The following is a 23,739-nucleotide window of genomic DNA, read 5'->3' on the forward strand; positions in this document are numbered from 1 at the left end:
TCATATACTATACTCTTTGTCTATCTCTTGACTGACTTTGGGGATAGTTAATTAGATTTTGCATCTGCTTAGCAATTAATTGTTCTACTTTCTTTACTGTAGTATTATTTCTTCTGGTGACAACTGTTTAGTCTTAGGAACAATTCCATCTATAGCAGTCCCTCCAAAATACAGTGTAGAGACCATTTTTGGAAAGTAAATTCTCTCATATTTTGCTTATCTGGAAATTGTTTAATCTCTCCTTAAAATGCATATGATAATCTTGCTGGATAGAGTATTCTTTGTTTGAGGCCTTTCTGCTTCATTGCATTAAATATATCATGCCACTCCCTTCTGGTCTGTAAGGTTTCTGTTGAGAAGTCTGATGACAGCCTGATAGCTTTTCCTTTGTATGTCATCTTTTCCTCTCTCTGGCTGCTTTTAATATTCTGTCCTTATCCTTGATCTTTGTTCCTTTAATTATTTTATGCCTTGGTGTTGTCCTCCTTGGGTCCCTTGTGTTGGGGAAGTTTTCAGCCATTACATCATCAAGACACTGTTTTTTTCTCTCTCTTCTTCTCCTTGTACCCCTCTAATGCAAATATTGTTCTGTTTTGATTGGTCACATACTTCTCTCAATGTTTTTTCATTCCCAGATATCATTTTTTCTCTCTGTGCCTCAGATTTGTATTCCTCTTCTCTAATTTCTATTCAATTTACCATCTCCTCTACTACAGCTAATCTTCTTTTAAATTCTTCCATTGTATGTTTCGTTTCAAATATTGAATTCCTTAGTGATTGAATCTCAGTCCAGAATTTGTCCCAGAGTTCTTGAATATTTTTCTGAACCTCCATGAGCATGTTTATGATTTTTATTTTGAAATCTCTTTCTGAAAGATTGATGAGTTCAGTTTCACTTGTTCCCTTTTCTGGTGTTTGTGGGATTTTAGTTTGAGCAATATTCCTTTGACATTAGGTATTTGTATGTGGCACCCTGTAATGCCCAGAACCTCTATTGTGTGGAGGTGCTCAGCCACTGAAGCAATGTTGGAGGCTTCAGGGGTGCAGCGCTGGTACTTGGGGTGTGGAAATAGCTGTTTCCTGCTTGCCTGGTGCTGTGCCTCTCTCCAATGCCAGAACCAGGGGGCGGAGTGCACAGTTGTAAGCCTCTGTGCTTTGCGTTTGTAGTTGCCATAGGTGGGGCCTCTCTCCAGCTGGCCTGACACCACAGCAGGGACTGCTGGTTTGTGAGCCACTGCCAGCTTGCCTGAGGAAGGTGCAGCAGGCTGCATATCATGGTAGGGTCCTCGGAGCTGCATAGCCAGCCAAGGTGACAGAGCACCTGAAGCTCCTGAAAGTTCCCAACCTGCTAGGCAGAGTGCACCTGAACAATCTTGTTCACCTGTGCTTTCTCCTGAGCAGCAAACCCTTTGCAATTGTTGCCCCTTTAGCAGCCCTCTCACTGATAGGAAGTCTCTCAGACTGCTCACCCACCTTTCTTTTGTCCCAGAGCAATTGGATGTGGATCCCCGTTTTCTACAAGTGGCTAGAATCTCAGTCTCTCAAAGTATTCTGCCTGTCTTAGCTTTCCAAACCCATGAATCTCCAGAGCACCATGCAGTTTAGGTTCTTGCTCCCAGAGCAGATCTCCAGGGCTGGGTGTTTAGCATTCCTAGGTCTCCACCCTCTCCCTGCTCCATTGCTCTTCCTCCCACCAGTAATCTGTTGTGGTGGAAGGGCTTGGATCCCACAGGGTCACGGCTTTGGTACATTATCCTGTTCTGTGAGGTCTGTTCTTTTCTCCAGGTGTATGCATTCTGGTGCAGCCTTCTTTCCTGTTGCTATTTCAGGATTAGTTTTATTAACTATATTTCCGTATTATATGTGATTTCGGGAGGAAGCCTCTGTCTCATCTCTCACACTGCCTTCTTTAATCCTCAAGTCTGTTTAAATATTTTTTTTGAAAACAAAATCACTTTCAGAAGGACAGCTTCCCTTCTGAAAGATATTTACAAGGATTCTTCATCAGCATGTAGAGATCATTGATTTTATAGTCCATTTAAGAGCTGTCCCAAAGAACGTGGGTGTTCCTTCCTTTAATGAATGGCCCTACATCATGAAAAGCACTGTACAGAGAGTTAATGTACAAAGATGATAAACAAGGCCTTTTCTTCAAAAGACTATAAGTGTGTATATGTTTTAGAAAACAAAGTATTTAGAATTACCAAGTGAAACAAAGTAAGTAAGTAATTAATTACCACTCAAAGAATCAGTATGTCCTGTCAGAAAGCTGTTTCTGCTAACTTCAAACAAATAATGTGATTGCTATAAAATTGTTATTGCTATAAAGTTCTTAAAAAGTTGATAACTGCATTTCTGTCAGATCACTAGCACCTAAACAACTTTATAAATGAGCTGTTCAAATAATGTTCTCTGAGGAGTGCAATCCATTAAAGAAACTTGAGTGGAAGAATCATAAGACCTTACAGAAAGAAGTGGCACATTGGTTTTGTTTTGTTTCAATAAATAGAACTGTTAAAAGCAAATGTAAGAAAGAATAACATTTTAGGCTTGGAGAGCATCATAGAAAAATGGCAAATTATGAAGGGTACAGTACATTTAAGGAAGAACAAGAATTCTTTTCTGGCACAAGTTGAGCACATGGCTGTACAAAATGGCAGGAAATTGTACCAGAAAAGAAATCTACATCCTCACAGGACTAATTTTATTTTCTATAGTAGGCAGTTTGTAATTTATCTTATAGGAAATAGAGATCAAGTTTTTTTAAGCAGTTAAGTAGAATAATCAAGTCTGTGTTTTACAAAGATAAATATAGTAGCACTAAGGAGGATGAAACAGAGAGAGAACGTGGAGTATAGGAAAGGGCTTAGGGCCTATTTCTAGTCCAGAAATAAAAGATGATGATGAAGCACTGGGAAGGAAGGAAAAGATGGAAATCAGGATGTTTCAGAAGAGAAATACATAGGACTTGAGGAGTGCTTATGTAAGTATGAGAGGGAAGTAGAATGATTAGTTAATAAAGGTTTATTTAAAATCTTCTTTAAAATATTTCATTTAATGACCAGTTCACAAAAAGTTACTCTAGAAATCAAGAAAGATGACAAAATTGGTGATGCAGATTTGAGAGCAATCAACACCATTAAAATAACTAAGAAATTGAAATGGTCAAGAAATGACCATTGTTGCCATAGAAGTGAATTAGATTATTCAGAGAGACCATTGATCAAGGATAAAATAGTTCATTGAATCAGTTTATAATTATGCTTCTTCAGAGTCAGATGGGAAAAATATTAGTTCTAGAACATAGGGTTTGGAGCAAAAACATTTATTTAAAACAAATAGGGCAAGAATCGAGAGTGTACAGGACTGTATAAAGGAAGGCTGAGACTTTCAAATAAGGCTTATCAGTATTTTCCATACTGCTGAGAGGTCAGGTGTGTGGAAAAAAATGAAGAGATACAATTAGATTTAGCAAGGAGAAGGTCATTGCTGGCTTTCAAGTGATTTCAACACTGGAATGAGAGAAGTCAGGCTGAAATACTTTCAAAACTGAACAGGGAGGGAAGGAAATGGACTAGTGAACATAGGAGACTTACAAGAAGTTGTAATGTAATGATTTCACTTATGTGGGGAATCTAAAAAAAGACAAACTCATAGAAACAGAGAGTAGACTAGTTATTGCCAGAGGCAGGACTCAGAGTGGTGGGAGAAATGGGGGTATATTGATTAAAGAGAACTGGGGCTATAATACACAATATGGTGACTGTAGTTAATAAAATTGTATCATATACTTGAAAGTTGGTAGGACAGTAGATCTTTAATGTTCTCACCACACATGCAAAGTAATTCTGTGAAACGATGGGTATGTTTACCTTATTATAGTAATCATTTTGCATTGTACCTCTATCAAATCATCATGTTGTACACCTTAAACACACAATATTATATGTCAGTTATATCTCAAAAAAGCTGGGAGAAGAACTGATTGTTAAATATTCAGAAATTTTGTGAAGCCTTGATAAACTTTTGGTAGCTCAAATCAGCCAACCATGGAAATTGAAAAAAAGAGAAGGGAGAGAGTGAATGGAAGAGAAGAAAATACACTAGTGAGCATTGGAGATTTACAAGAAATTAGGCACTAAATGAAAAAATGATGATTGGTTATTAATGCTGAAGGAAGAAAAGTAAAAAATATCACTATTATTTTCTCCTTATTACACAATACCAGAGTATTATTGTTTAAAATATAGAAACCAGACACAAACAAGAGAAAATTTAAAGTAACAGTTTTTCACCACAAGATATGAACTTCAAGTGGAGAGGAAGTCTGAATAGATTTATGCTAAACTGTAAACTAACGGAGTGAGAAAAAAACTAGTAAAGAAAGCTATATTTAACATAGTAGAGAGACACACATTTAGTGATAAGAAGACCTGAAGTTGGAAGACCTGAGCTTGAATCCCAACTGTGCTGTTGACAAGCTGAGTGACCTTGGAGAAGTCAAGCAAACTTTTGGGACCTCTGTAAACAGATATTTAAAGTGGTGCTGACAATAACTATGTAAAGTCTGAAGTGCATGTGAAGTTAGGTGCTTCACTGTACATCATTTAAAACTACAATGGGTTATTACTGATGGGGTGGAGAAGGATGACTTGGAGCAAAGAAATGCAAAAGAAAAGCAATGCCATCAAGAACTTGGAGTGCTCAAGAAGGAAAATAAAAGACACAGATGCAGTATGGTGTAGAAGAAAGAAGAGTGAAAACTAAGGAAATGTTACATTTAACTTTTGTGGGAATTTATTAAAATTATTTCAGTGTGGCTCTTTTTGTAGTCTGAAAGGTCTAATTCCCAGTAATAAAAGTAGAAAGAGTAGTCTTAACATTGATTTCTCAATTATGCTCTTATGGTTTACTTAATAAATAGAAATGAAAACTATTTAGATGGTTTAATCAATCGAAGGCTGTTCTTCTTTTTCTTTGGAAATTTCTGTTAACATTATTGGATAGACATACCTCTCTCTAATTAAACTAATCTGTTTATAGTCACAGGATAATTTGTCATGCCTCACACTTTTATTCATAAGTAGTTTTTGGTTAATGTTGAAAATATTGAGATAGTGAATGTCAGGTTGTAAAAAATACTCTCATTTTGATAAGTGACACTAGAACTCCATAGTATATATTTCAATATGGTTATAATTGTGCAATTTTCAATTTAAAGTCTATTTGCAAGATATTTTATCGCTATGATTTTGCATGCGATATATACTCATCTTTTGAAATGCAATTTCTCTTTTAGTGAAGACCTGTGGCTCTAATCTTCAAGGACCGAGTGGATCCTTTACATCTCCCAACTTTCCATTCCAGTATGACAGCAATGCACAATGTGTCTGGGTCATCACAGCTGTGAATACAAATAAGGTGAGAGAACCTGTGGCAGGAAGCATGATCATAAAGACATAAGGAAAAGGGATCCTGGGGAAGGTGCAGTAAAGTAAATTCATAACTAAAGTCTGATTTCTGTAATATCTCCAACTTATCCATTATCTTAACATTAACTTATATGAGAAATTTGGAAAAAAATAAACTTAAAAAAATAAAATTCTACTCCTATTTACTAACATATAAATAACAACACATTAAAATTTTAAATGTAGGTTTTCTGAGATATATTTTGAAGGTTGTAAGTATATTTCTTTTTTCTTAAAGACGCCATGAATAACGGCTTTCCACATCATATCTTTTCAGCTTGACATTATCATTCAGATACATCATGTTTTAATACATAGCTGACTTTTCTTGCAATGTTTGTCTGTTGCCATAGATCATACAGCTGTTCTTTATTATTTTTTAAATAGTTTATTTTAATGTGATCTGCATTAATAGAGGGTTCATATTATGGATATTTCAAAAGATTGGCTTTTCTTCCATTTGACTAAAAATGAATAATGTGTCACAATACTTAGAACAAAATTATTATGCTGAATGAGTATAACAGCCGCTAAAAAATTTTCTACCTGTCCTTTCCTGCTTTCTTTATCCTGCTTCTCCTTGTAGGACTATATGGAGGACCTAAAAATAATGGGAAGATTCAAAATTCTTCTCAGATTATCTTTTCTGGATTTGAGTAAGGAAAGTTTGGTGGTAGAGCACATAAGACTGAATCAGATTATATTTCAACTGCCAATTTAGAATTTAGTAATTGATAACTTTGATCAAATTATTTAACCCTCTGAAATTCAGTTTCTTTGTAAAGCATAAATAATACAAGCGTGTATTTCAGTATTGTGAGAAATAAATGAGGTAACGTATACAGAGTGCTAAACAGTAAGTACTTAAAAAAAACATAAAGTCATTGTTACTAGGTAAAGCATATACTTCATCTCAGATATTTTGAGTTTTATGTTCATAAAACCTAACCCAAAGAGTAGCACAATTGGTTTAAAAATCAACTCAGTGGTCAGTTATAGTTGCCTCATAGCGGAGTTCAGATTTATGAATCAGGAAAACTAGATCAGAAGCTAGCTCTCCCCCAAACTATCTGTATAAACTGAGAAAATTGCCAAATCTCACCCTTCAGCTGTGTAAAGGAAATTGTTTTACCAAAACCTGTGTTATCAGTTCAATTCAACTCACATATTCAATTCAAATATTTATCAAATACCTTATCTGTGTAAATTATGGATTGTTGAGAATTTTTCTTAAATCATGAAGTACTTGAAAAATAAGCTCATATTTATCGAACACTTAGCAATGTGCCAAAAGCTGTTTGAAGCACATTTTATGAATTATTCAGTCCTCATAAGACTCCCCCTAAGAGGAAGATACTTCTATTGTCTGCATTTAACATAGGCTAAATAATTTGTCTAAAATAACATAGGTCAGAGCTGGGTACTTTATAAAGTATGTTATTTAGGACATATCACACTAAGATACAAGTGTCTTGCACTAAGATAAGCATGAAGTGAATTAATTGTAAAGTATGGAACAAACACATTGTATTAATCTTGCACTGAGATGGAAATCTTTTTGTGTCATGATAATTACCTATAATTGTCATCAAGATGTAATTATCTCCTGTTCTCTAAGCCTTCTGCTTTGCTAAATTTAATTCATTCTCATTACTGAGTTACCTGAAGTTTCACAGAGGTCATCACATTTCTCCTTGTTTATCTTAACTAATCTGCCAAACTTTATCTCTTCTTTTTCTCCCTAAAAAAAATTCAATTTATTTTATAAGGAAGACATAATTACTTTCACTTTGCTATTTTTTTTTATCAAATAGCTGACTGATTATATTAATTTTTGATTTGTTGGTTTACTTCTATTTTAAGATAATCTATAGAAATAGGTTTTCAAGAATTTTTAACTATAACCCACAATTAGAATTACATTTTGTTTATGGCCCAGTTCACTGACTCACACACATGCACAAACACACTCATTGCTACAAAATAACATTTCCTTTATTAGCATTTCTTTATTTTTTATTGCAATTATCGTAATCTGTTTTTAAAATACTGGTCATGCCTCACTGTATCAACGTCATGATACACTAATAGGTTATAACACATACTTTGAAATACTGTTCAAAGTTTTGCTTTCATAGATTATCATGTCAGAACTCTTTTTGGAAGTCAATTGCTGGCATAAACCATAGGCATATACCTCTCCTATTTGGTACAAATACCAGCTAACCAAGATGCTTAATCCCTTAATATTTATCATCTTCAAAAAATCATTGCTCATTTTTTCTTTATGTATGATAACTTTAAAAGTAGTCATGGTGTTCTAAATGTCCAAAACAAATATATGGTTGGTGGGAAAAAAACGTGAGATTTGAAACTGGATGAAACTGGTTTCAAATCTTGGCTGTCCCTCTTACTAGTTACACAGTTTAAAGCAGACATGATCCTTGAGTCCTCTGAGCCACAGCTTTCTTTTTCATCTCTTAGAGATAATAATACCATATTATAAAGTTCTTTTTTACTGATTAGATAAGACAATAAGAGATTTCTGATTCAAAGTAGGATCACTGAAATTGGCATCTACTGTTACTGCAAAATGTTTCCATTTATTAAGAAATATGCTCCTTTTCAGTTACATGTCTTATTTCACATATCAATGCAGAAAAAACATTACTACATACTATTATCTTCTATATTTGATTATTTTGTTGAATGATTTGTAGGTGACTGTCTTATACTGAAATATTTCTTCACAACAGCCAGTTAACACATTAAGACTGGTACTTTAACCTGGTCATTGAATTAACCATCCTCCTCGCATTGAGATACATATTTAACATTACCTCCATGTATAAAATAAATAATTTCTGTCTTTAATTTTTCCTTAATTTCTGTGGTGCTGGTCTTCCTCAATTTAGGTGGTCTAATGCATTAGTATTCCATCTGAGGTACACAAATAATTCCCAGGATGTACATGGGGTCCTGGACACCATTTTTAGATATAGATATTCCACTTTTTAACACTGTTCTGCCTGATGACCCATCTTTGTTCATTTTTTAAATTGCTTTCCCTTTTATGACTATCTTTGACAGTTTCAAAAGAAAGGCATATATTACTTTTCCAGCTGAAGTATTAATACTTTGCATTACTTGAATGTTAATAAAACTCTGGAGATCCAGAGTAGGAAATTCCAGGTGCAGAGCTCCCAAGGGAGAGTTCTTCAAAACAGAGTGAAAGATACATTAGCTAAGAGGTATTTGAATACCTTGTTTTATCCAAACACCAAACTTATGAAAGGCTCATCTCTTTATGTATGTATCTGTATACATCTACCCATCACCTATTTTTTATTTATCTATCTGTATCTCTTTCCTAGAACTAGAATGCATGATACATAGACATATATTATAGACTAATTTGAATTGAAACACAGTCTTTTTGACAGAAATAATTTCTGACTTATCTGGTTTTACAGCTTTTTTCATTTAAAATACACAGTAGACATTTTCTAAAAGTAAAGTGAACTAATAATATGAGATTTTTAAGGATACTATATTATAAGGAAATTGTAAAATTTTAGGATAATAGAAACTGTATCCTTTGCAGCTACTCACAGATTTTTTAAGGTAGGCACCTATTAAATTATAGGAGAGAGTAGTTTTCAAAATTCTTTGATCTATGTGCACAAAATTTAAAGGCTATCTAGATCAGCATTGTCCAATAGAAATACGTGACCCGCATATATAATTTTAAATTTCCTAATAGCTATATTTCTTAAAAGATGAAATTAGTTTTAGTGTTGTATTTTATTTAACTCCAGTATTATAATTGGGACATGTATTCAGAATAAAATTATTAGTGCAATAATTTGCCATCATTTTTTATTCTAAGTCTTTGGAATCCAGAGTGTCTTTAACACTTAAGGGACATCTCAATTCAGATGAGCCACATTTCAAACATTCAACAGGTGTAGGTTGCTGGTGGCTACCCTAATACAGAAGGGAAACATTGAAATTTCTATCACTATAGAGTTTTACTGTTCTGCTTTAGAGATTATAAGAGGTGATGGTGGCTGGTGTTGAGGAGAATAAACATCCCACTGCAAGGGAGTTGTTGCCTCAAGTGACGTTTTGGAAGGGCTTCCAGGAAAGGTGAGAGTGTTTGCTCTCACGGGTAGAGGTGGCTCTGGAAGACTTGGGGTTTAAGATTCTCAGCCTTATTCCAGAATATCCAGTACTTCTATTTCAAATTTTAGGATCCCATTTCTTCTCAATTAATGCCCTATTTTCACATGATAAATTGTGAGTATATGTTCAGCTTACATTATAATTATGCAACTTGCATAATTAAATTATGGGTATAATTTTCCTAGTGCTATGTGGTCATGATAGAAGGTCTCTTGTTCTCTGACCATGACTTAAACTGTAATTTTATTTCTTTTTCTGACTCCAGTGCAATCAATAGCCATTTTCCTCCATAGTCCTTGGGGTCTTAGGAATGATAGCCATCAAGTGCAGCAACCATTTGTCCCATCCCCTCAAACCTTGCCTTCAATATGTGTTTCATCCCAGTCACAAAACATAAATAGTTTATGCTATTTTCTGTAGACCAGAAACTCTGCCATGTGAAGGCCAAAAAATGAGCAATGAACCTCCCAAAATCCCATCTTTGAAGGTCTATTTATTGGACTATTATTGATACCAAGGAATATATCAAACAAGGTCTAGTCAGGAAAATATAATCTACATTAGTTGAGTAAAACACATGGAATTTAATTTGGAGGACTGTTATACAGGTGTTACAATGGGGAAATAACAAAAATTAATGCAGGAGCAATAACCAAATTGACAGAAACCATCTTTAGAGCTGGAGAAAAAAAGAGAAAATATGGCATTACAAAATCTAAAAGTTTGTAGTAGGGGCTTCAGAACACTGGAGCTCAGGTTCTTAAAGGAGATACCCCATGGTTGGTGCTCAGACCTCTGAGGAAAGAATGTAAACCAGCAAGTGTGGGCAGATCCTAATGCCAACAGGGAAAATAATCTGAAAAAGTTATTTTCTTGGGGCCCAACCCTAACATCAAAGAGAAGAATATAGAAAGGTTAGATCAGAGGTGAGAGAGAGTATATATGTAATAGCATTGAACTAGTAAATGATATGGCTGCATATGGAGCTAATTTAGGAGAGGAAGGAAAAAGTTCTGTTCAGGAAGATTTGCACTTGACATGTCTAGTAGACTGGATATAGGTTGGAAATTAGGTCTGAAGAGCCAAAATATAGCAATGGAGATATAAATCTGCAAGCTGTCAGCATATAAACATTATTTGAAGCCATGAGACTGAAATAAAATCACAAAGTCTTAGGAGGAAAGTTAAAGTTAGAAAAAATAGTGGATGAACAACTGGTAAAGGCTAATGAACAGGATATGTGTATTTATTTTTTCTTTTGTTGCATTTTATATAACTGAAGACCATCCATTCTCAGCCCAAGGTCCAATACCTGTAGAAGAATCACAGAATAAATATCTCAAGTGTATTTGTATTATCTTTTATAACATAAATATGTATCATTCATATTAAATTACAATATATATATATTACTAATATTAAGGTACTCGTATTAACATTGGCTATTTTTTCTCTTAATTGAAAATAAATGAACAACTATGTCTCATGAAGGTCTGACCGATTTATTTCCTTCATATTAAAAAAGTGCTCTTCATATTCAGGGTTGGGAACCAATGCTTAAAATAAAATACAGTGATCAGCACCACTTGTGTATTAGCCTTTACAAAATGAAAAGAAACATATGTAAAGATGAAAAGCCATCATAGGCCCTGCCTTATATTCTGTACAGTCTTTATCACATCATTCAATTTATCTTATTTCATAAATCGTGACTTTTGCCAAAAAACTAAATAATCTTAAACTGATAACTTGAACTCAGAATTGAAAGTGTGACTTGTTTCATGTCCATGTGTCTGTGGTATTACTTTCATTTTTCTAGGCTGGGAATGCCCCCCATTATTGCTACTCTGTTTCCAGGGACTAGAGTCCTATTGCTGCACAGCTTTCTTTCTGGTGCTATGTAAACCACCAGAATAACTTCTTTGAACAAGTTAGCTTATTGTCTGCTCCTGCACTTTATGCTTTTTGGCATCATTCTCTTTTATCCCATGAATCAGCCATTTCAACTTAACTATCTTTTCTTTTATGTGCCATCTACCTATTAGTATTTTTCCAATAAATGTCCTTCTACATTTACAGCTGGTTCTATCATCTGAGACCTCCTTTCTACTGGAATATGCTTGTTTGTTTGTGTGTTCATTTTATTTATTTATTTATATACTTACCTACTTATTTATTTGTTGTTTTGGTATCATTAATTCACAATTACATGAGTGAAATTATGGTTACTAGACTCCCCCCATCATCAAGTCCCCCCCACATACCCCATTACAGTCACTGGCCATCAGCATCGTAAGATGCTGTGGAATCACTACTTGTCTTCTCTGTGTTGCACAGCCCTCCCTGTGCCCTCCACCACCTACATTATATCTGCTAATCGTAATGTCCCCTTTCCCCCCTTGTCCCTCCCTTCCCACCCATCCTCCCTAGTCCCTTTCCCTTTGGTAACTGTTAGTCCATTTTTGGGTTCTGTGAGTCGACTGCTGTTTTGCTCCTTCAGTTTTTTCTTTGTTCTTATACTCCACAGATGAGTGAAATCATTTGATACTTGTCTTTTTCCACCTGGCTTATTTCATTGAGCATAATACCCTCTAGCTCCATCCATGTTGTTGCAAATGGTAGGATTTGTTTTCTTTTTATGGCTGAATAATACTCCATTGTGTATATGTACCACCTCTTCTTTATCCATTCATCTACTGATGGACACTTAGGTTGCTTCCATTTCTTGGCTATTGTAAATAGTGCTGCGATAAACATAGGGGTGCATCTGTCTTATTCAAACAAGGCTGCTGCATTCTTATGGTAATTTCATAGGAGTGGAATTCCTGGGTCAAATTGTATTCCTATTTTGAGTTTTTTGAGGAACCTCCATACTGCTTTCTACAATGGTTGAACTATTTTACATTCCCACCAGCAGTGTAGGAGGGTTCCCCTTTCTCCACAGACTCTCCAACATTTGTTGTTGTTTCACTTTTTGATGGTAGCCATCCTTACTCGTATGAGGTAATACCTCATTGTGGTTTTAATTTGCATTTCTCTGATGATTAGCGATGTGGAGCATCTTTTCATGTGCCTGTTGGCCATCTGAATTTCTTCTCTGGCGAAGTGTCTGTTCAGATCCTCTGCCCATTTTTTATTTGGATTATTTCCTTTTTGTTTGTTGAGGTGCATGAGCTCTTTATATATTTTGTATGTCAACCCTTTATTGGACCTGTCATTTATGAATATATTCTCCCATACTGTAGGATGTCTATTTGTTCTATTGATGGTGTCCTTTGCTGTACAGAAGCTTCTCAGCTTGATATAGTCCCACTTGTCATCTTTGCTTTTGTTTCCATTGCCCGGGGAGATATGTTCATGAAGAAGTTGCTCATGTTCATGTCCAAGAGATTTTTGCCTATGTTTTTTTCTAAGAGTTTATGGTTTCATGACTTTCATTCAGGTCTTTGATCCATTTTGAGTTTACTTTTGTGTATGGGGTTAGACAGTGATCCAGTTTCATTCCCTTACATGTAGCTGTCCAGTTTTGCTAATAACAGCTGTTGAAGAGGTTGTCATTTCCCCATTTTATGTCTATGGCTCCTTTATTGTATATAAATTGATCGTATATGTTTAGGTTAATATCTGAACTCTCTATTCTGTTCCCCTGGCTTATGGATCTTTTCTTGTGCCAGTACAAAATTGTCTGGTTTATTATGGCTTTGTAATAGAGCTTGAAGTTTGGGCGTGAGATCCCCCCTGCTTTATTCTTCCTTCTCAGGATTGCTTTGGCTATTCGGGGTCTCTTCCAGTTCCATATGAATTTTAGACCTATATGTTCCAGTTCATAAGAATACTGTTGGTATTTTGATATGGATTGCATTGAATCTGTGGATTGCTTTAGGCAGGATAGCTATTTTGACAATATTAATTCTTCCTAGCCAAGAGCATGGGATGAATTTCCATTTGTTAGCATCCTCTTTAATTTCTCTTAGGAGTGTCTTTTAGTTTTCAGGGTATAGGTCGTTCACTTCCTTGGTTAGGTTTATTCCTAGGTTTTTTATTCTTTTTGATGCAATTGTGAATGAAATTGTTTCCCTGATTTCTCTTCCTGCTAGCTCATCATTAGTGTATAGGGAAACAACAGATTTCTGTGTATTAATTTTGTATCCTGCAACTTTGCTGAATTCAGATATTTGTTCTAATAGTTTTGGAGTGGAGTCTTTAGGGTTTTTTACATACAATATCATGTCATCTGCAAAGAGTGACAGTTTGACTTCTTCTTTACCAATCTGGATTCCTTGTATTTCTTTGTTTTGTCTGAATGCTGTGGCTAGGACCTCCAGTACTATGTTAAATAACAGTGGGGAGAGTGGGCGTCCTTGTCTTCTTCCCGATCTTAGGTGAAAAGCTTTCAGCTTCTCTCTGTTAAGTATGATGTTGGGTGTAGGTTTGTCATATATGCCCTTTATTATGTTGAGGTACTTGCCTTCTATACACATTTTGTTAAAGAGTTTTTATCATGAATGGATGTTTAATTTTTGTCAAATACTTTTTCAGCATCTATGGAGATGATCATGTGGTTTTTGTCCTTCTTTTTGTTGATGTGGTGGATGATATTGATGGATTTTTGAATGTTGTACCATCCTTGCATCCCTGAGACAAATCTCACTTGATCATGGTGTATGATCCTCTTGATGTATTTTTAAATTCAGTTTGCTAATATTTTGTTGAGTATTTTTTCATCTATGTTCATCAGGAATATTGGTCTGTAATATTCTTTTATGGTGGGGCCTTTGCCTGGTTTTGGTATTAGAGTGATGCTGGCCTCATAGAATGAGTTTGGAAGTATTCCCTCCTCTTCTATTTTTTGGAAAACTTTAAGGAGAATGGATAGTATATCTTCTCTATATGTCTGGTATAATTCAGTGGTGAATCCATTTGGTCTGAAAGTTTTATTATTGGGTAGTTTTTTGATTACCGATTCAATTTCATTGCTGGTAATTGGTCTGTTTATATTTTCTTTTTCTTCTTTGGTCAGTCTTGGAAGGTTGTATTTTTCTAGGAAGTTGTCCATTTCTTCTAGGTTTTCCAGCTTCGTAGCATATAGATTTTCATAGTATTCTCTAATAATTATTTGTATTTCTGTGGCATCCATCATGAGTTTTCCTTTTTTATTTCTGATTCTGTTTATGTGTATAGATTCTCTTTTTCTCTTAATAAGTCTGACTAGGGGTTTATCTATTTTGTTTATTTTCTCGAAGAACCTTCTCTTTGTTTCATTGATTTTTTCTATTGTTTTATTCTTCTCAATTTTATTTATTTCTTCTCTGATCTTCATTATGTCCCTCCTTCTGCTGACTTTGGGTCTCATTTGTTCTTCTTTTTCCAATTTCAATAATTGTTACTTTAGACTATTCATTTGGGACTGTTCTTCCTTCTTTAAATAGGCTTGGATTGCAATATACTTTCCTCTTAGAACTGCTTTTGCTGCATCCCACATTAGTTGGACCTTTGTGGTATTGTTGTCAATTTTCTCCATATATTGCTTGATCTCTGTTTTAATTTGGTCATTGATCCATTGATTATTTAGGAGCATGTTGTTAAGCCTCCATGTGTTTGTGAGTCTTTTGTTTTCTTTGTACAATTTATTTCTAGTTTTATACCTTTGTTGTCTGAGAATTTGATTGATAGAATTTCAATCTTTTGAATTTCTTGAGGATCTTTTTGTGGCCTAGTATGTGGTCTATTCTGGAAAATGTTCCATGTGCACTTGAGAAGAACGTGTATCCTGCTGCTTTTGGATGTAGAGTTCTGTAGATGTCTGTTAGGTCCATCTGTTCTAGTGTATTATTCAGTGTCACTGTGTCGTTACTTATTTTCTGTCTGATAGATCTATCCTTTGGAGTGAGTGTTGTGTTGAATTCTCCTAGAATGAATGCATTGCATTCCATTTCCTCCTTTAATTCTGTTAATATTTCTTTCACATATGTTGGTGCTCCTGTGTTGGGTGCATATATATATTCCTGATGGTTAGATCCTCCAATTGTACTGCCCCCTTTATCATTATGTAATGTCCTTCTTTATCTCTTGTTACTTTCTGTGTTTTGAAGTCTATTTTGTTTGATACAAGTACTGCAACACCTGCTTTTTTCTCCCCATTGTTTGCATGAAATGTATTTTTCCATCCCTTCACTTTTAGTCTGTGTATATATTTGGGTTTGAGGTGAGTCTCTTGTAAGTAGCATATAGATGGATCATGCTTTCTTATCCGTTCTAGTACTCTGTGTCTTTTGATTGGTGCATTCAGGCTTTTACATTTAGACTGATTATCGATAGATAAGTACTTGTTGCCATTGCAGGCTTTGGATTCGTGGTTACCAAAGGTTCAAGGGTAGCTTCTTTGCTATCTAACTGTCCAACTTAGCTCTCTTATTAAGTTATTATAAATATAGTCTGATGATTCTTTATTTCTCTCCCTTCTTATTCTTCCTTCTCCTGTCTTTATATATTTGGTGTTTTATTCTGTAGTCTTTTGTGGTTCCTTTGACTGTTTTTGTGGATAGTTAATTTTAATTTTTGCCTTTAGCTAGTATTTGGTTGGTTTGCTTTCTTTGCTGTGATTTTATTTTGTCTGGTGACTTCTATTTAGTCTTAGGAGTGCTTCCATCTAGAGCAGTCCCTTTAAAATACCCTGTAGAGGTGGTTTGTGGGAGGCAAAGTCCCTCACCTTTTGCTTGTCTGGAAATTGTTTAATCCCTCTATCATATTTAAATGATAATCATGCTGGTTACAATATTCTTGGTTCTATGCCATCTGTTTCATTGCATTAAATATATCATGCCATTCTCTTCTGGCCTGTGAGGTTTGTGTTGAGAAGTCTGATGATAGCCTATGAGTTTTCCTTTGTAGGTAATGTTTTTTTTCTCTCTCTGGCTGCCTTTAATACTCTGTCCTTGTCTTTCATCTTTGCCATTTTAATTATTATATGTCTTAATGTTGTACTCCTTGGGTCCCTTGTGTTGGGAGATCTGTGGGCTTCCATGGTCTGAGAGACTATTTCCTTCCCTAGCTTGGGGAAGTTTTCAGCAATTATTTCTTCAAAGACACTTTCTATCAATTTTTCTCTCTTTTCTTCTTCTGGTACCCCTATAATGCAAATATTGTTCCACTTGTATTGGTCACACAGTTTTCTTAATATTCTTTCATTCCTAGAAATCCCTTTATCTGTCTCTGCCTCAGCTTCTCTGTATTCCTCTTCTCTGATTTCTGTTCCATTAACAGTCTCTTGCACCTCGTCCATTCTGCTCTTAAGCCCTTCTATCTACTGTTTCATTTCTGTTGTCTCCCTCCAGACTTCATTCCTTAGCTCTTGCATATTTCTCTGCAGGTTCATCAGCATGATTAGGACTTTTATTTTGAATTCTTTTTCAGGAAGATTGGTTATATCTATCTCACCAGGCCCTCTCTCTGGTGTTGTCTGAGTGATTTTTGACTGGACCAGAATCTTCTGCCTTTTCATGGCAATAGAAGTGGCCACAGGCAGGTGTCACATGTGTCAGCTGGGAGAACAAAGTCCCTTCCTGCTTTTTGGTCACCTTGCCCTTCTCTGCTGCCTGTGCTGGTTACCCACACATTGGGAGCAGACTCTGGGACAGCCCCCTGAGCTGCCATGGGTGGGGCTTCCCTCAGGCTAGCCTAGAGTACTGCAAAGATTCACAGTTGCACCAGTGTGTTCTCCTGTGAGAATGGCACCTGTTCATGCCTTCCGGACCTTGATCCAGCTTCTGCTGCCTTTCCCGGTTAGCTGCATGCTGGGAGAAGACTCTATGTGGTTACTATGGGCAGGGATGCTTTCTGGCTTTTCCACAGCTATGACGGGTCAGCCAGTTTGCTTGTAGTGCCAGCCAGCAGGAAGAAATGGCAGGCTGCTTATTGCCATGAGGCTTTGGTGCTTCTTTAATCCCCAGGGGCTTAGGGTGTCTCAAGTTCCTCAAGATTCCCATCGTGCTTGGCTGTGTGTGCTGGGAAGATTTTGTGCAGCTGTTGAGCCCTTGTCCCTTTAAGACTTTTAAAAAGCACCTGCTTTTCTTTTGTCCCAGGGGAACCAGATGTGGGGACCTGCTCACAGTCTTCGTCTCAGACCCTACCCTTCTGTTTCTCTAATATCCAGCACACCATTCAATGTGTGTCTGTGCTCCTGGTGCAGATTACTAGGGCTGGTTGTTTAGCAGTCCTGTGCTTCCACTCCCTCCCCACTCCAACTCCTTTCCTCTCACCAGTGAGCTGGGGTGGGGGGACGGGTCACAGCTTTGTATCTTACCCCCTTTGTGAGATGCTGAGTTTTCACAGATGTAAATGTAGCCTGGCTGTTGTACTGTATCCTATGGTCTCTCTTTTAGGAATAGTTGTATTTGTTGTATTTCAAAAATATATATGGTTTTGGGAGGAGATGTCCCCCTCCCTACTCACACCACCATCTTGAGCCAGAAGTGCTGTTTTTTAATTCATCCAATCAAATATTTATTAACTACTAAATACTGGGTGTAGTTCTTGATGACAAATATTCAAATTTAAAAAAACATGTCAAAATTCTTCCTCTCATTGAGTTTGCATTATAGTCAGGAGTCACAAACAATAAAAGAAACAGGAGTAATACAGTAGGTGGCACGATTGTTATGGAGAATAATTTCGCAGAGCAAAGGTGTAAGAAGTATGTGATAAGGGTTGCTTTTTCCTACAAAAGACACTGTAGGAAAGGATAAATTAAAAACAAAAGTGGAACTGGACATGTAGTAGACTTAGTCCCATGTTGAGTTTTTGCTTACACAACTTCCATTTGTTCCCCATTCTTTATAAATATGGAAAACTATCCCTCTCCTGTTCTGGTTGGTCTTACAAGCCACTTCAATTAAAGTACCCCATCCTAACTTCCTTTCATCTGCCATGAAGATATCACACAGTGCTGTGCTACAGCTAGCTTTTACCTGCTTTTGGGAGCTGTGCTTTAAACTATCAGGAATATGGCAAGTTATTTGTTAAGCTTAGCCATTATTAAAATGTAAAAGATCTAAATGTACAATTTAAAAAGTTTATTAAAATAAAGGTACTGGTTACCTATTTACAAACATCATGACAAATATTTTACTACACTGTATTATTAGTTTTGTTCTTGAGGTTATTTAGATCTATTTTATCTTAATGATGGAACTACTATACGATGATGCACTGTTCATCTTTCTCAGCTCTGTGTTTAGTCACATTAGCAGCTTGAGCTGCATGTGAGAGGAGAATTTATGCTATGGAAGTTGGCAGTCACTACAAATAAGAGCTTTATTTATTTAGTTTTGTTTTTTTTAATACATGTAGAAAGTGATGGAGAAAATATTAATCATGAGGGTTAGATTTCAAACTGTGTTATATCTGTAGCTATTACATTATGAATGGCACACAAAAATTGAGGAAGTATGCTTCTATTATTTGATAAGTATTATTTGATTTCAGTGATGAAGTCATGCATATCATTGGCAAACACATGATGTTTCAGCATATGTATTTATTTTTATAATAATATTTTACTAAATAACATAAATGAAAATGTCAACCAACATTCATTCATAAATTGCAACCTAAAGTTGGATATAGATTAAAAAAAAGTTTGTCAAAATTCAGTGCAAAAGTTCTATGACAATCAACTATGTAGAATTTTTAAGCAATATTATTGAACATTTGTTGTTATTTGTAAATTATATGTTATATACCCTTTATATCAGTACAATTTTTTTAACCAAGATGTTTTTACAAAGAGACAGGCATTAGGGGTTTATCGATACTCATGTCATGTGACCCTAGCTAGATCAGTCCTTTTTCTTCTGGACCTTGAAAAAAAGTGACACACATTGAAAAAAAATTTTTGAGTTAGTTTATCAGAAAGAGAGACCTTCAGAATAATAGTAAATAACAATAGTTAATGTATATTGAATGCTTACTGTGTACTAAGGCATTGTTCTAAACCCCTGTATATAATATTTAATTTGAATTGTACAACAACCATATTTGTAGGTACAATTATTATTTCCATTTGTTTGGATAAGGAAACAGATTCAGGTAGATAATGTAATTTGCCCAAGAACACAATATAACTTTCGAGCCAGGATTCATAACTAGGCAGTCCAGCTTTTGAAGTGATCATAGATTCTTTCCTGCTACCTGGATCTCAAAGTCCCACTGGCCTCCTCTTCTTTTTTTAACCGGGGATTTTAATTTTTCTTTACTGCTCTGAGGTTCCCCATATCTTTATATTTATATATATGTATGTGTTCTTACTTAAGTCTGCTCAGTTTTCTGTCACTTTCCGCTAAGAAATCCTGAGGCAGAGAGCTAATGATGAAGTCATCATTTTTAATATTACTCCCTCCTGGTCTAATATAAAGAGGCTATGCAATGTTTAGCTCCTCAGTTTGCTCTCTGATACACATTTCATTATATCCTGCATACTGATGATATGCTTGTTTCCTCTGTCCTTATTGATACTTTGGTGGGAGGAATCTGGCTTTTAAAAAAGAATAATATTGGCAAACTCCAGTTTCTTGATTTCTAGGGGTCTTTTGAGAAATGAGTCTTAAAATGCAAACATATAAATTAATAGTAAAGTCCAAATAGTTTGTTTTAAATAAGTTATTCTTTAGTATATTATGCAGAACTAAGGTTAAAATGTTGTGGAACAGGATTCTTTATAACTTTTTGACCAATCCTCATTCTCAACTTTACATGCAAAGCACTTTTATCCACATTGGATGATTGTCATAAGAATAATGCTAATGTATCCAGGGTGGCAGCAAATCTCACAATTGAGAAAATAAAATTCATTGGGAGATTAATAGTGAAAAATTAAATTAACTGAGCATAGAAGAGTATAATTCAGAGAGAATAAAGATAGGAACATGAGCTGGACTTCCATTTAGATTGTAACTTTCACTAGTTCAGTGGAAGTCTTAAGTGTCAGAGAAATAAAATTGGTCCTCAGTGGAATAAGAATGGACTCTAGCTTTTAAAGAAAAAATGTTGGGTAACACTAGTCAAAAACACATTTTTTTCTAAAACTGAACATTCAATTTATTTCCAAATTTGGCTCACATTTGCACTTTAGAAGTCAGAAAATATTCTTTACTAGGACCTAGGTATATCAATGAAGAAGGTCAAGGGACTCACACTATTTTAAGTGTATATATTTAATAAATCATACGGGATGTTTCTGGTGTACTTATAAATAACTTCCTTATTATTCTGTATAGAATGATGCATGGACAGAGTTTTGATCTAATAGTCAAAAGCACTTGTACAGGTCACTTTGCCTCTCTGAATCTCAGTTCCCTCATCTTTAAATCAGGAATAATTATCCCTGCCCTGCCTTAGCATAGGGGTCTTAGAGGGTCTTACAAGTTACTAAACTGAACAGCACATTGTACATTGGAAATTATCTGGTAAATTTAAGATATTATATATTCTTATTATTTATCCCATCCCTAATTCCAAAGACGTTTTTTTAGATGTATGAAATCATCAAGAAGACCAGATACATATGTTGAGATATGTTGAATAATTAAGGATGTTTAAATATAAAAATATACCCTAGCTCATGATGGATACCCAATTAATGTTTTTTTGTATAAATAAGAGAACTAATAGATAAGAATAAACAATACATGTAGAATATTTGAGAAATCATTGGGCATTTTGCTTCATTATAGTCTAAAACTAGTACACACAATGGATAGCAAATGTTTTTGGCACTTGTACTGCTTTATAAATAAATGGTAACTATACATACAATATATTAAACTATATTTTTACCTGTATATTATTTATCTACAGCTATCATAAAGAAGAGTTTTTCTTTTTTTTCATAATTTTGATAAAATTTCACTAGAACGTTTCATATTATCCTGATGCAGAGTTAGTTTCTTTTGAAATGACATATTTGGGAGTTTCTCCCCTTAATTTTTCATGGATACCTGCCAAAATTTAAATACAGGTAAAACAGTGCAACCTTTCTAGTAGGGGATGATCTCCCTTTCTAGGCGGGTTATTCCATTCTTCTGTTTATTTTTAAAATAAGTAGTGAAGGTCTATTTGATAATAAGGCAAAATAATTAAATTGTGAAATCTTTCATTCATATATTCACTACAGCATTTAAGCCTATGGTTTTTGTGTAGAACCAAAAATATCCATTCAGTGCTCCTCCCCATAAACTCTTCAGGAATCAGAATACATCTTTCATTTGCACCCATCGCACTGTCATCAGAAGTCTTTCCAGATCGTCACTGTTCAATTACTGCAGCTAGCGTTTTGCTGCCACTTCATTTAGCCTGCTGACTTACAGTCCGTAGTTCTTTGTGCCAAATAGTTGGAGTTTGGAGACTTGTGCCAAGTTTCTGTGCCAGGTCTGAGACCTCAGCCAGGCGTGAAGAGTGTCACTTTTCTACAGACTGTCTTTCTATTTTCTGCAGACAGTTTTTTTTTTGCAGCTGTCTTTTCGGCAGAAAGCAAACCCAGGACAAGGATTTATGTGCAAGCAATATGTCTAAGAAAGTGTTCCAAGGAAACTATTAAGGAAGTGGGGGAAGCAGGACAGGAAAGAAATTAAGTGAGTGTACAATTTCAGACACAACCCAAGCCACATACGGGTTCCATGCAGTGCAAATTACACCTGAGAGTTTGTCCCAAATCAGAGCAAGGGAGGTGGGCTCTCTTACTTCTGTATCTCATAATCATGGGCTCAGGGTTACCCAGGTCTTTCAGGGCTCATGTGTGGGCAAAGGGGCTCCCATAACTCGAAGGCAGTCTGCAGAAGACTTACAGCTGTAGGGATTTAGTGGCAAATGAATATGGAAGATAGAAAACATAACAGAAAAGACAGGAAGCTTCCAAGGGGATCTGGGTGGAGCATGGATTGTGTCCACTCTAGTTAAGTAGGAGCCCAAGGGAGCAAACTCAAGGTGGCGGTTCAGGGATAAACTGAAATCAAAGCCAGGTTTGTCATGTTACCAAGTCATGATTCAAAAAATTAAAGTGCAGATGCTGGTTTAAAACAATAGGATGTAAATCAGGGAAACCAACTAGAAGATTCCCCAAGTCAGGGAAAGTACCTGGGATCACCATTTATAGGCCCTCCCAGCCTTGGAAGTAGAGGTCCTATCAAAGGCTCTGCCCTTTATTTGCCCTCCTTTTGACTGAATCATACCTGCACAGCAGCTCTTGACTATTCCCAGTTTCTGACAATGGGACCTGTCCTCTTGTCAAAATGGTATATTTCATTGGGATATCTGATTTAATATGAATTACACTCTGTAGACACACGAATAGTCATCTAAAAGTAAACTTATTAATGAAGGAACAAAATTGACAAATGTTCCTAAATGTTTAAAGGATTATACCTAGACAGTTATTTTCCCCTTTACTTTTATGCAAACAAAATATTATGTGTTAAATTTCAATAATACATGTTATATTTTGTAATAAAGATATATTTAAAACAATATTAACTAATAAAAGGAAAAAGAAAGGTAAAAGTGTAGAACAACTGGCATTGATCATACTTTGTGCTTTTAAAACTCTCTTCCCTAGCTTTTTCTCTGATTTCCTGAATTTCCCCCTTTTCCCAGAACTCATCCTTCTTCACCATCTTCTTAAAATTCAGTGTTCCTCAATGTTCTGAATCAAACATTTTTTTCATTTTATTCTTCTTTTCCTTCACACATCTAAATGCAAAGTCCAGTTAATTAATTATAGCTTATTAATGTGCCTCAGAGTTGCTTGGCTCTGTCTCACCCAGGTTTTCATTGTTCTTTGGATTATTACCCAACTTCCCAACTAGTGGATCTTCATCTCATTTTGCTGCCTACCCAAAGCTATTGGCAAATCCAGCGTGACACTGTATTCTAAAATGAAATGATATCCCCCTTATTGGTAAAATATTTAAGTATTTTGGATGGATATTTCATGGATGAATCTATCAATGAACTGAACTACTCTAATTTTTCAAGGACAATGCCCTAACAATATTCTTCATACCAGTGAATTACCAGAGTCCTCTAGTTTGGG

The 23,739-nt window shown here is 35.4% G+C and overlaps 1 protein-coding gene across 5 annotated transcripts in view; it reads left to right on the plus strand.

The window, feature by feature from the left end:
• Window positions 1-23,739, plus strand: part of CSMD3 (CUB and Sushi multiple domains 3) — a 1,218,504-nt gene that overhangs the window by 605,567 nt on the left and 589,198 nt on the right. For all 5 annotated transcript variants that reach the window (XM_057497816.1, XM_036876426.2, XM_057497817.1 and 2 more), the window contains one exon: window positions 5,300-5,421. In XM_057497816.1, the coding sequence (XP_057353799.1) occupies window positions 5,300-5,421 (122 nt within the window). The remainder of the gene's footprint in view (window positions 1-5,299; window positions 5,422-23,739) is intronic.

Source organism: Manis pentadactyla, chromosome 3 (genome assembly GCF_030020395.1).
Source record: "Manis pentadactyla isolate mManPen7 chromosome 3, mManPen7.hap1, whole genome shotgun sequence".
Lineage (NCBI taxonomy): Eukaryota > Metazoa > Chordata > Mammalia > Pholidota > Manidae > Manis > Manis pentadactyla.